The sequence below is a fragment of the Phyllobates terribilis genome, unplaced genomic scaffold (genome assembly GCF_046119375.1).
Source record: "Phyllobates terribilis strain yellow unplaced genomic scaffold, ASM4611937v1 Scaffold_7__3_contigs__length_470593459, whole genome shotgun sequence".
In the NCBI taxonomy this organism is placed as follows: Eukaryota; Metazoa; Chordata; class Amphibia; order Anura; family Dendrobatidae; genus Phyllobates; species Phyllobates terribilis.
The window spans coordinates 76,179,294-76,191,663 of record NW_027362767.1 but is presented as its reverse complement, the minus strand read 5'-3'; the positions used below and the strand labels follow the sequence as shown (position 1 = coordinate 76,191,663).

General features: G+C 44.1%; 1 protein-coding gene across 3 annotated transcripts in view; it reads left to right on the top strand.

Annotated features, from left to right (window-relative positions):
- LTK (leukocyte receptor tyrosine kinase) overlaps positions 1-12,370 on the top strand; it is a 237,231-nt gene that overhangs the window by 91,697 nt on the left and 133,164 nt on the right. For all 3 annotated transcript variants that reach the window (XM_073638809.1, XM_073638808.1, XM_073638810.1), the window contains exons 2-3: positions 1,491-1,610; positions 5,260-5,412. In XM_073638809.1, the coding sequence (XP_073494910.1) occupies positions 1,491-1,610; positions 5,260-5,412 (273 nt within the window). The remainder of the gene's footprint in view (positions 1-1,490; positions 1,611-5,259; positions 5,413-12,370) is intronic.

Here is a 12,370-nt window from a genome sequence, read left to right as displayed (position 1 = left end):
TAGGGAGGGGAGGAGTGAGCACTGGTCAGGCCCCAATACAAACTAAAGACAACAAGGTAGACAAACAAAGGGGATAAACTTAGCTTGAGCAGATACCAGAGGTGTAACACCAACTGTCTTCCAAGGGCAACAGAGAAGAAGCTAGCCGACTGCTAGTGCTCTAAGCTTGCACAGAGGTATATAGAAGTATCACCGGCGATTCCCTGCAGCAAACTGAGTGTTTTTAACTCCCAGTCATGGGTGTGTCAATCAGCAGCAGGAGGGAGGTCGCTGCTGGGTCCTAAAGGAAGAAGGATTAAGAAGGCGTCTGCAATGCCAAGCGCAGTGACCTTCTACAGCCAGATCCAGATTACCCCTGACACACCCATGACAGTTTCGCTGGCTGAGTATGGACCATGATGCCTCGTCTGGCCGCAGCTCTCCTAACCCAAACTTGATAACTTCCCATACAGCTATGAGGCTGTTGATTTCGAGTCTGGTGACCTGTGGCTGATCCGTAAATCGATGTGTGATGGCAGAGTAAAAGAGATAACGTACAATTAAACAACAGCTTGAATGCGTGTTTTCCTTACATCAGTGGTCATTGATGGAATGGCATTTTTTTCTTTTTCGCTTTTGATTCCTCTTTCTCCTGAATTTTGCATAATTTTTTGTCAATGATAATAAATATATTAAACTATCTGAAATTGAAGGGCTGTCTATTAGAGAATTCGGAGTTAACAGAGAATCCTCCATTTAGTCTTTTGCTCTGGAGGACCCTACATTGTTGTTTATCAGCAGGTGCTGTGTAATGGTTCATTTTTACTGTAGGGGCGCTGCAGGGAAATTGACTATTTGCCATCAGATTCGTGAAAGATTGATATACATGTCAAAAACTGTATGTACTGGTAAAGCCACGTTCACACGTTCAGTATTTGGTCTGCATTTTACATCAGTATTTATAAGCCAAAACCAGGAGTGGAACAATCAGAGGAAAAGTGTAATAGAAACACATCACCACTTCTGTATTTATCACCCACTCCTGGTTTTGGCTTACAGATACTGATGTAAAATACTGACCAAATACTGAACGTGTGAACGTGGCCTAAAGCTCATTATCAGCTTTGTGCTCTCAAATTAGAGACGATCATTAGTGGACATGTTGGGTATAGAAGGTGCAGATCTTCCTAAACACTTGCCTATAGCTCATAGTTATCTGACTCTTGGGGCAGAAAAGCAGCATTTTAAGACCTTCTAGAAAGCCTCATCGGTTGTGGGATCACCTAATCATCTTGATATAGGATGCTTATTCTATATCAGGTAATCCTATATGCCCATTACAATTCCCACTGTGAGCTCTGCGTTTCCAGTTTTTATATAATGTCTTGTACATGAGCAGAACCGCAGTTAATATTAGTATTCACTCTGGTAACATGAAGCAGATGCTGCTATCGGAGCGGGATGAGAATTTATATGACTTGTTAGTGATATGTTTTCTTTGCCATCTACAGTTGCTGACTGGTGCTCAGGTCTCCATGCTGAATCCATCTTAACGCCTGGTTTACCCATTACTAGTGTATCTCGGAGTGATGAGGAGGAGGTGGTCTTGTCATCTCGGCCTAAACATGCAGGTAAGAAAAAAAAAACGTAATAGTGACATATTGTTTAAAAAAAATAATTAGAAAAACCAGAAACTATATTGGACAATAAAAGGCTCATGCACTAGGTCATATTAACCCTCGGACTCCCAATTGGGGTATTATTAGTACCAATTGATACTAAAAGATATCCCACTTGGAGTCCGAGGGTTAAAAGTGTATTCCTTTGGAGATGCCATAAATATGTCTGATAGGTGTGAGTCTCACCTCTGTGACTTGCACCTATTTCAGAAAGAGGGTCTCGACTCACACTTGTTCTGCAATTTTTCGGAATTCCCATTGAAGTGAATAGACATTCAGTATCAGCCGGCTCTCTGTACAGTGATGCAAAACGGGGCTCCCTTCCTTTGATAGATGTGGGTTCCACCTCTGGGAACTGCACCTGTTTCCAAAAGGGGGTTTCAACCCATGTTCACACTTGCTCTGCAGTTTTTGGAATGGCATAGAAGTGAAGAGACAAAGTAGCTCATGTTCAGCTAGCTCTCTATACCGGTGGTGCGAGGTGGTGCCCCCTTTCCAAGATAGATGTGGGTTCCACCTCTAGGACCTGCTCCTATTTCTGAAAGGGGGTCTCAATTAATGTTTACAGTTGCTCTGCAATTTTTGGAATTCCCTTAGAAGTGAATAGACAAAGTATCACATGAGCAGCCGGCTTGTTATACCGGTGGTGTGAAACAGTGCACCCTTTCTGAGATAGATGTAAGTTCCACCTCTTTGATGTTCCACCTGTCTGTTTGACAGTTTCAATACTTGGGAGGATTGTCTATTTCTTACACATTCCTCACATGTAGTAAAACTGTCAAACAGTCGCAAATCATGCACACGGGAGCGATTCACCCATATCACCGAGCAGCTATAAATACTCGGAGCTCGGCCCGAGCATACTCGGACAGAACATACTCGCTCAACACTAATAGAGATCCATTAATATAAAATAGTCAATTTTATTTCATCAATCAATAAAAATATAACAAACAAAATTTCAAAAAAATACATATAGCTAAAAAACAGAGTCCCTAGTATGGGGCACTAGCTCCTGCCAAGGAATATAATATCAATGGAGGCTGATAAATAACTATCATAATATAGTATTGCTAAAGACTCCCCTTAGAGTAAATATTTCTGCATGATATATATAGTAGAATTAATGGCTGGCTACCCATAATATAGTGGGTATGGTCCAATGAAGGGACACCAATTAACCCTTTCATTCGATCCAAATAAATAAGGCCCAATTATTAGAGGAAGCCAAAATGACAATACATGCAAAAGGAGCCATATACCTGATAAAGGTTATGCCAGGAGATGAGCCAAGATAAGGAGTAGCCAGAACCAGGGCAGGACGCTGTCCCCCTTCACCCCGACGAGCGTTTTGCCCGCTTTCTTGTTCCGGGGGCACTTTTGAAACGTTATGACACCCCCCAAGTGTTGTTGATTTCTCTGCTTAGACAGTGGACTGATTTTATTAGTCTGAGATGATCCTGAGCTCAGGACCTTGGGATGTCTTTGTCCTGAAAGTGTCTATGTACTCGTACATTGCACTCTTTGGTATCTCGGTTTCAAAAAGCTAAAGAAAAGCTGAAACTAAGAAAATTGAAGTGGAAGAATCAAGCCAACCAAGCTATTAAATTAACCCTTTCCAATGCAGTTCCCTACAGAGACACCAAATTTTGGCAAGTGAAGTACCTTGATTTACTCCTGTCTAGATCTATGGTGACTTCATGTTCTGCCATACAAGGTCCTTGACTTACATGTGTCCATGAGCCCTGAAGACTATTGACCCTGTTTGTATAGACTAGTCCACAATTTGATCAATGAATAATATGAAGTTGATAATCATGGCAAGTCATAATGTGAATCAGTAGTCTGTATGGCTCCCAGGTGCCTGTATGTGCTCCCAACAAAGTCTAGGCATGCCACCAATGAGATAAAGGATGAACTTCTGAGGAACCTCCTCTCAGACCTGTCCAGGGCATTAGTGGCTCCTGGATAGCGGAGCTACTTAGTGGCATTGAATGCACATAATGTCCCAAAAGTTCTAAAATTGATTCAGGTCTGGGAACGCGAGGGCCATGCATTGGCATCAATGTCTTCATCATCTAGGAGCTGTCTACACTCTTTGGCCACATGAGGTTGGGCATTGTCCTGCACCAGAAGGAACCATGGTCCATTGCATCAGTATAAAATCTGACAATGGCTCTTGGGTTTTCATCCGCAGTCAGGGTACCATTGGCATCATGTAGAAGTTTGAGTCTCTCCAAGGATCTGTCTACCCAGTCTATCGCTGACTCACCACTCAGATGTGCTCAGTATCAACCTGCTCTCATCTGGGGCACCAGTCGTGGACCTGCCAATTTTGGTGTTCCCTGGTAAATGCTAGTCAAACGGTACGGTGTGGTACATTGATCTTAGGTCCCATTACTGATCCGTCACATCACCCTCATGGATTCTGTTTATGCCAACTTGGTTGGAAACATGCACACCAGTAATTTTGTAGGGCTCTTGTTCTTATGATGGGTGCATGCACCTTACCTGCTGGCCGCGTACGCATCACCAACCTCATTAACCTCCTGATCGGAAATGAGTAGAACCAAATTACTACGTGAAATGTTCCCTTCGTTTTTTTTTTTTTTTTTTTTTAATATTCTTTTTATTTGGTGATTTTAAAAATATAGGGTAAAGGGAAAATAAAATATAATATACTGTTACATCAACCTCAAGAAAAGAAACTTGTAACATGAAAGAAACGAAGAAGAGAACATGGGAAGAGATTCAGAGGGGAAGGAGGGAAGGAAAAGGTGGACAAAAAAAGGGGAGAAAGGGAAAGAGAAATGTAAATAGGGAAAGAAGGATGAAGGGAAATAAAAAAAGTTATAATCATAGTTATAACTTCCCAAGTTTTCAATTTAGTATATGTATTGAAATAAAGAAATCTATATATTTTCTGGCTAAAAATAATAATATTTATGTAGAGAGGTTATTCCTGCCTGGGGAGAAGTATTTATTCCAGGAAGACAATCTAGAATAATATTTTTTAATAGAGTTGTTTCTTAAAGCAAAAGAGTATTCAAAAGAATTATGAGTATACATTTTTTCTATAATATCTGAAATAGTAGGAACATCAATTGACTTTCATTTAGATGCAATAAGTAGTTTCACTATAGCAAATATATTAATTTAAATATATTTTATCTTCTGGGGGAGCAAGTTTGAATTGAGAGAAAGAAGAAATAGTTGAGAAGGGATTCTAATTGAAGAGTTATTGACTTTGTTTAGTAATTTAGAGAGTTCTTTCCATAATTGTTATCATTTTAGGACATGTCCAGAAGATACGTATGTAGAAGATTTGTCGGAATGTTCCGTGAAGGCTTTAAGTCTAACTGGCGTGAAAAACCAGCGCGATAGTATTTTAAAGTAATTTTCTTGGAGATTAGCATTGACGTTGGATCTGTATGTTACGTCAATCGCTTCCCTCCACATTTCAGGAGAGAAATGAAGGTTTAAGTCGTTTTCCCATTTTTAAAACAATGTACATATCTGAATTTCATAACTGATAGTCACTAGTATTTCCTTTGATCTGTTACTTTCTGTCACTCAGATTTCTTTCTTTTTCATATCACAGGTGAATCCTGCGACTTTGAAACACATTGTCCTTGGATATCATCCACAAGTACGGATGGAAAACCACACTGGGTGCAAATGGTAGTCAGGGAATTAACACCACAGCAACAGACCCGTCTATCAGAGAACAATCCTACCGCCGGAAATCTTGATGGTAGGCAAGAATATGATTTTTTTTATTTTTTTTTAGATATTTTTTCTCGCATTTCAAAATGTTATTGAGATTTAGATTTTCTTTTTTTTTTTTTTTTTCTGTTTTCAATTGATTTTCCTTGTCGATTATGAGAAGCATGAGTCTGCACGGTTTGGTTGCCAAGAATATAATGCATGACAATGTAAGAGACAGCAAGTGAATCTTCACCATGCAAAAATATGTAGACAGGGTGAAAGTGGATTTCAGTATTAACATATTTATTGCATTGTTGTGTATATGCAGAAAAGAGAAGACTGTCGGTAAAAGGAAATGATTACTTATTACAAAATCTCATTATGTGTAATGAATATCTTCTAAACTCAGTCGTGGGGGGTGGGATAGGAAATAAATATATAATCTCTGAAGTTCAGTTGCTGGGACCCTCACCAATCCCAAGAACAGGGGTCACATTGTCCATTGACTCTACATTCTTTTCTATGGGATGAACAGAATGACTATATCACATAGAGATTGCACACCACCACTCCATTCACACTTTGGGACCCTAACACTTGTTTTCATTGAGGGGCCCAGTAGTCGCATCTCTAGTATTCATACATTTATGACTTACCCTATAGAACAAACCTGGTCAAATTACAGCCTACAGGCCTTATCTGGACCTTTTGGAGGAGGAAAGCATATGAAGAGGAAATGTGCAGGATAGAAGCTGTGCTGATATATGAGCTGATGAAGATAGCAGCACTCTGTATACTGACAGTCCTCACATCCAGCCTTTATTACATGGAAGGACACTCCCACTAGAGAAAAATCTGAAACTTGGATCTAAGTGCACACAGATTGCCTAAAAATAAAAGAATTATGATTGCAAACTGAAATTACTGAAACGTAGTGTAATTTTATTGGATTGTAGGTTTTCCGCCACATCTGGATGCAGGGGCGGACACAGACTGTAGTGGGCCCCTGTGCAAGATTTTTTTGGGGGCCTCCCCCCTGCTCTTCATAGGGGGCATGAAGGCCCCCCCGTGCATCTCTCATCCCCCTGTGCATCTCTGATTCCCCCCACTCCTAGTTAATTAATTGTATTTAAAAAAAATAAAACTTGTTATACTTACCCCCAGGGTCGGCTCCAGGTTTTTGTGGGCCCTGGGCGACAGAGTTTCAGTGGGCCCCTTTAACACATACCATGATTCATGATGCACAGATACCACAGAGAAATATATATATATATAGTACAAGGCCAAGGATTTCACTTACTACATTACATGAGCGATATCTATTGTAAATTCTACAATAGCTCAGAAACCGGCGAATCCTCACAGCGCACAGTGCAGACCGGACAATATAGTCCTCCATACAGTATTATGGGCACCATATAATGCTCCATACAGTATTATGGGCCCCACATAGTCCTCCATACAGGATACTCGTCCCCATATAATGCTCCATACAGGATACTGGCCCCCATATTACGCTCCATACAGAATACTGTCCCCCATATAACGCTCCATACAGAATACTGACCCCCATATAATGCTCCATACAGAATATTGGTTCCCATATAACGCTCCATGCAGGCTGTCCCCCCCTTATAATGCCCCATTACACGAGCGTTATCTATTGTAAATTCTACAATAGCTCAGAAACCGGCGAATCCTCACAGCGCACAGTGCAGACCGGACAATATAGTCCTCCATACAGTATTATGGGCACCATATAATGCTCCATACAGGATACTGACCCCCTTATAATGCTCCATACAGGATACTGGTCCCCATATAATGCTCCATACAGGATACTGGTCCCCATATAACACTGCATACACAATACTGGCCCCCATATAACGCTCCATACAGAATACTGTCCCCCATATAACGCTCCATACAGAATACTGACCCCCATATAACGCTCTATACAGAATATTGGCCCCCATATAACGCTCCATGCAGGCTGTTCCCCCCTTATAATGCCCCATTACACGAGTGATATCTATTGTAAATTCTACAATAGCTCAGAAACCGGCGAATCCTCACAGCGCACAGTGCAGACCGGACAGTATAGTCCTCCATACAGTATTATGGGCACCATATAATGCTCCATACAGGATACTGATCCCTTATAATGCTCCATACAGGATACTGGTCCCCATATAATGCTCCATACAGGATACTGGTCCCCTTATAACGCTCCATACAGGATACTGTCCCCCATATAACACTCCATACAGAATATTGGCCCCCATGTAATGCTCCATGCAGGCTGTTCCCCCCTTATAATGCCCCATGCAGGATGACACACCCCTTTTAATGCCTATGCAGGATGTCACCTCTACCCCCCATAAAATGCCCCATGCAGGATGTCACCTCTCCCCCCCCATATAATGCCCCTTGCAGGATGTCACTTCCCCCCTTTTCAATGCCCCATGCAGTATGTCAGACCACGCCCTCCCTTATAATGCCCCATGCAGGAGGTCACCCCCCCTCCTTATAATGCCCCATGCAGTATGTCACACACCCACCCTCCTTATAATGTCCCATGCAGGATGTCAATTCCCCCCTCCCCCTCTTATAATGCCCCATGCAGGATGTCACTTTCCCCCTTCCCCTCTTATAATGCCCCATGCAGGATGTCACACTCCCCCCCACCCCCGTATAATGCCCCATGCAGGATGTCAATTCCCCCCTCCCCCTCTTATAATGCCCCAGGCAGGATGTCACACTCCCCCCCACCCCCATAGAATGCCCCATGCAGGATGTCAATTCCCCCCTCTTATAATGCCCCATGCAGGATGTCACACTCCTCCCCACCCCCAGATAATGCCCCATGCAGGATGTCAATTCCCCCTCCCCCTCTTATAATACCCATGCAGGATGTCACTTCCCCCCTTCCCCTCTTATGATGCCCCATGCAGGATGTCACACTCCCCCCCACCCCCATATAATGCCCCATGCAGGATGTCAATTCCCCCCTCCCATTCTTATAATGCCCCATGCAGGATGTCACACTCCTCCCCACCCCCATATAATGCCCCATGCAGGATGTCAATTCCCCCCTCCCCCTCTTATAATGCCCCATGCAGGATGTCACACACACTCCACCCCCAAATAATGCCCCATGCCGGATGTCAAGTCCCCCCTCCCCCATATAAAGCCCCATGCAGGATGTCAATTCCCCCCTCCCCCTCTTATAATGCCCCATACAGGATGTCACACTCTTCCCCACCCCCATATAATGCCTCATGCAGGATGTCACTTCCCCCCTTCCCCTCTTATAATGCCCCATGCAGGATGTCACAACCCCCCACCCCCAAATAATGCCCTATGCAGGATGTCAAGTCCCCCCTCCCCCATATAAAGCCCCATGCAGGATGTCAATTCTCCCCTCCCCCTCTTATAATGCCCCATGCAGGATGTCACACCCCCACCCCCAAATAATGCCCCATGCAGGATGTCAATTCCCCCCTTCCCCATATAAAGCCCCATGCAGGATGTCAATTCCCCCCTCCCCCTCTTATAATGCCCCATGCAGGATGTCACACCCCCTCCCTTATAATGCCCCATGCAGGATGTCACTTCCCCCCTTATAATGCCCCATGCAGTATGTCACCCCCCCACCCCATATAATGCCCCATGCGGTATCTCACTCCCCCATATAATGCCCCATGCAGGATGTCACGCCCACTCTCCCCCCACCATATAATGCACCATGCCCCCATACATAAAAAAAAAAAATCAAATACTCACCTCACTTCTCACCTGATGCTGATCCGGACTCCACAGCGTCGCCCGCGTCCTCTGGCAGTGACAGGTCAGGAGAGAGCGCGCGCGGTGTAAAGACATCACCGCGCCCTCTGACCTGAGACATCACAGTCAGAAGACGCTGCGGAGGCACGGGGAGGGGTAAGTATTGTGCCGGCTCCGTCACATGACTGGAGATGTCCCTGTGCTCAGCCTGGGGCCGGGGGCCCATGCTGAGCGCAGGGACATCTCCGGTCATGTGACAGCGGGGGGTCCTGAGGGGGGGCCCCATGAGGAGACGCACAAGAGGGGGGCCCCAACGGGGCTCCGAGGGGGCCCCGACAGCCCGTGCCCCATGCTGGAGTCAGGGCAGTCATGCCCTGATGGCGGCCCTGCTGGAGGCTGCACGGGCAGTAGGTCCGCCCCTGTCTGGATGTTGCTTAAAGGTTTTGTAACTCTTTGGTTTTCAAAAGTGGAAAAGGACAGTGACAGCCAAGGTTAGGGACAGTCAAAAGGCGAGAAAACAAATGTGATGAGCTGTGGCGGTTTTAGGGTTAGAGTGCATCTAGATATGCAGGTCAGTGGCACAAGCTACACTGCACACTGTGCGCGCTTGGCAGCCGGCACTCCTTCAAGTGTGCACACCTGATAGCAGCTCACTGCAGCGCCATTTGAGTAGCACACTTAATCATTTCCCAGCCATGCTGCCTGAGAAGCATATAGTGACATCCCCACCGAATCCATAGTAAACAGCCATCTAAATATAGTGATGTTTCATTGAATGAAATTTATAATATATCTTATCCGAGAAATCTGCTTCTTTCTCCACCAGGACTTATCATTTATTCTCAAAATCCTCAAGTCATAGGAAAAATCTGCCTTCAGTGAATACAGATTTTTTCATTACTGAGATAGGAAATGACAGTTGGTGCTCATAAAATTCAGTGGAGGACTGTAACTGTCATTTCATGACAACTTGCAGCAGAATGTCTCTGTTTGCCTCTAGCTCCTCCTTCCTCCTTTCTCCATAGAATTTTAAAAGCACAAATTGTCATCTACAGTGGTGGCCAAAAGTATTGGCACCCCTGCAATTCTGTCAGATAATACTCAGTTTCTTCCTGAAAATGATTGAAATCACAAATTCTTTGGTATTATTATCTTCATTTAATTTGTCTTCAATGAAAAAAACACAAAAAGAATTGTCCTAAAGCCAAATTGGATATAATTCCACACCAAACCTAAAAAAGGGGGTGGACAAAAGTATTGGCACTGTTTGAAAAATCATGTGATGCTTCTCTAATTCGTGTAATTAACAGCACCTGTAACTTACCTGTGGCACCTAACAGGTGTTGGCAATAACTAAATCACACTTGCAGCCAGTTAACATGGATTAAAGTTGACTCAACCTCTGTCCTGTGTCCTTGTGTGTACCACATTGAGCATGGAGAAAAGAAAGAAGACCAAAGAACTGTCTGAGGACTTGAGAAACCAAATTGTGAGGAAGCATGAGCAATCTCAAGGCTACAAGTCCATCTCCAAAGACCTGAATGTTCCTGTGTCTTCCATGCGCAGTGTCATCAAGAAGTTTAAAGCCCATGGCACTGTGGCTAACCTCCCTAGATGTGGACGGAAAAGAAAAATTGACGAGAGATTTCAACGCAAGATTGTGCGGATGGTGGATAAAGAACCTCGACTAACATCCAAACAAGTTCAAGCTGCCCTGCAGTCCGAGGGTACAACCGTGTCAACCCGTACTATCCGTCGGTGTCTGCATGAAAAGGGACTGTATGGTAGGATACCCAGGAAGACCCCACTTCTTACCCCGAGACATAAAAAAGCCAGGCTGGAGTTTGCCAAAACTTACCTGAGAAAGCCTAAAATGTTTTGGAAGAATGTTCTCTGGTCAGATGAGACAAAAGTAGATGGCAAAAAGCATCAACATAGAGTGTACAGGAAAAAAAAAGAGGCATTCAAAGAAAAGAACACGGTCCCTACAGTCAAACATGGCGGAGATTCCCTGATGTTTTGGGGTTGCTTTGCTGCCTCTGGCACTGGACTGCTTGACCGTGTGCATGGCATTATGAAGTCTGAAGACTACCAACAAATTTTGCAGCATAATGTAGGGCCCAGTGTGAGAAAGCTGGGTCTCCCTCAGAGATCATGGGTCTTCCAGCAGGACAATGACCCAAAACACACTTCCAAAAGCACTATAAAATGGTTTTAGAGAAAGCACTGGAGACTTCTAAGGTGGCCAGCAATGAGTCCAGACCTGAATCCCATAGAACACCTGTGGAGAGATCTCAAAATGGCAGTTTGGAGAAGGCACCCTTCAAATATCAGGGACCTGGAGCAGTTTGCCAAAGAAGAATGGTCTACAATTACAGCAGAGCATTGTAAGAAACTCATTGATGGTTACCGGAAGCGGTTGTTCGCAGTTATTTTGGCTAAAGGTTGTGCAACCAAGTATTAGGCTGAGGGTGCCAATACTTTTGTCTGGCCCATTTTTGGAGTTTTGTGTGAAATGATCAATGATTTGATTTTTGCTTCATTCTCTTTTGTGTTTTTTCCTTGCAAGCAAATTAAATGAAAATAATAAGACCAAAGAATTTGTGATTGCAATCATTTTCAGGAAGAAACGGAGTATTATCTGACAGAATTGCAGGGGTGCCAATACTTTTGGCCACCACTGTATCTCAGTTATGGGAAAATCTTTCATCACTGAATACAGATGTTACAGATTTTAACCATGAATTGAGAATGAAAAATCAATTCTTGAAGTGAAAGAAGCAAATAATAATATGTAAGATATATTACAGAGTTGCTTATTTTCATGTGTACTATTCTCATGTGTACCCCATGCTGTAGGTCTGTGCTCATTAGATGCTCATGGGACCACATTTTAACAATCTACTATATAATCGGCTTATCCCGTCTGTCTGTCCGTCCAGGAAATCCCACGTCGCTGATTGGTCCGGCCGTGGCCAATCAGCGACGCGGGATTTCAGAACAATATGGCGGCCGTTAGCGGCTCATCTACCGCACGGAGGTCAGCAGCGATGCAGCCGGGAGATGACCGGCGCCATCTCCCAGCTGCTCGCAGCAGAAGTACCCCGACCGGCGACCTAGGCGGCGCCGCTCCCCGGTCCTCCCTTCACACTTGCCGTCGGGAGATCAACTGCCCTAGCCGCAGATCTCCCGACGGTAGCCACATGGAGGTCAGCGAC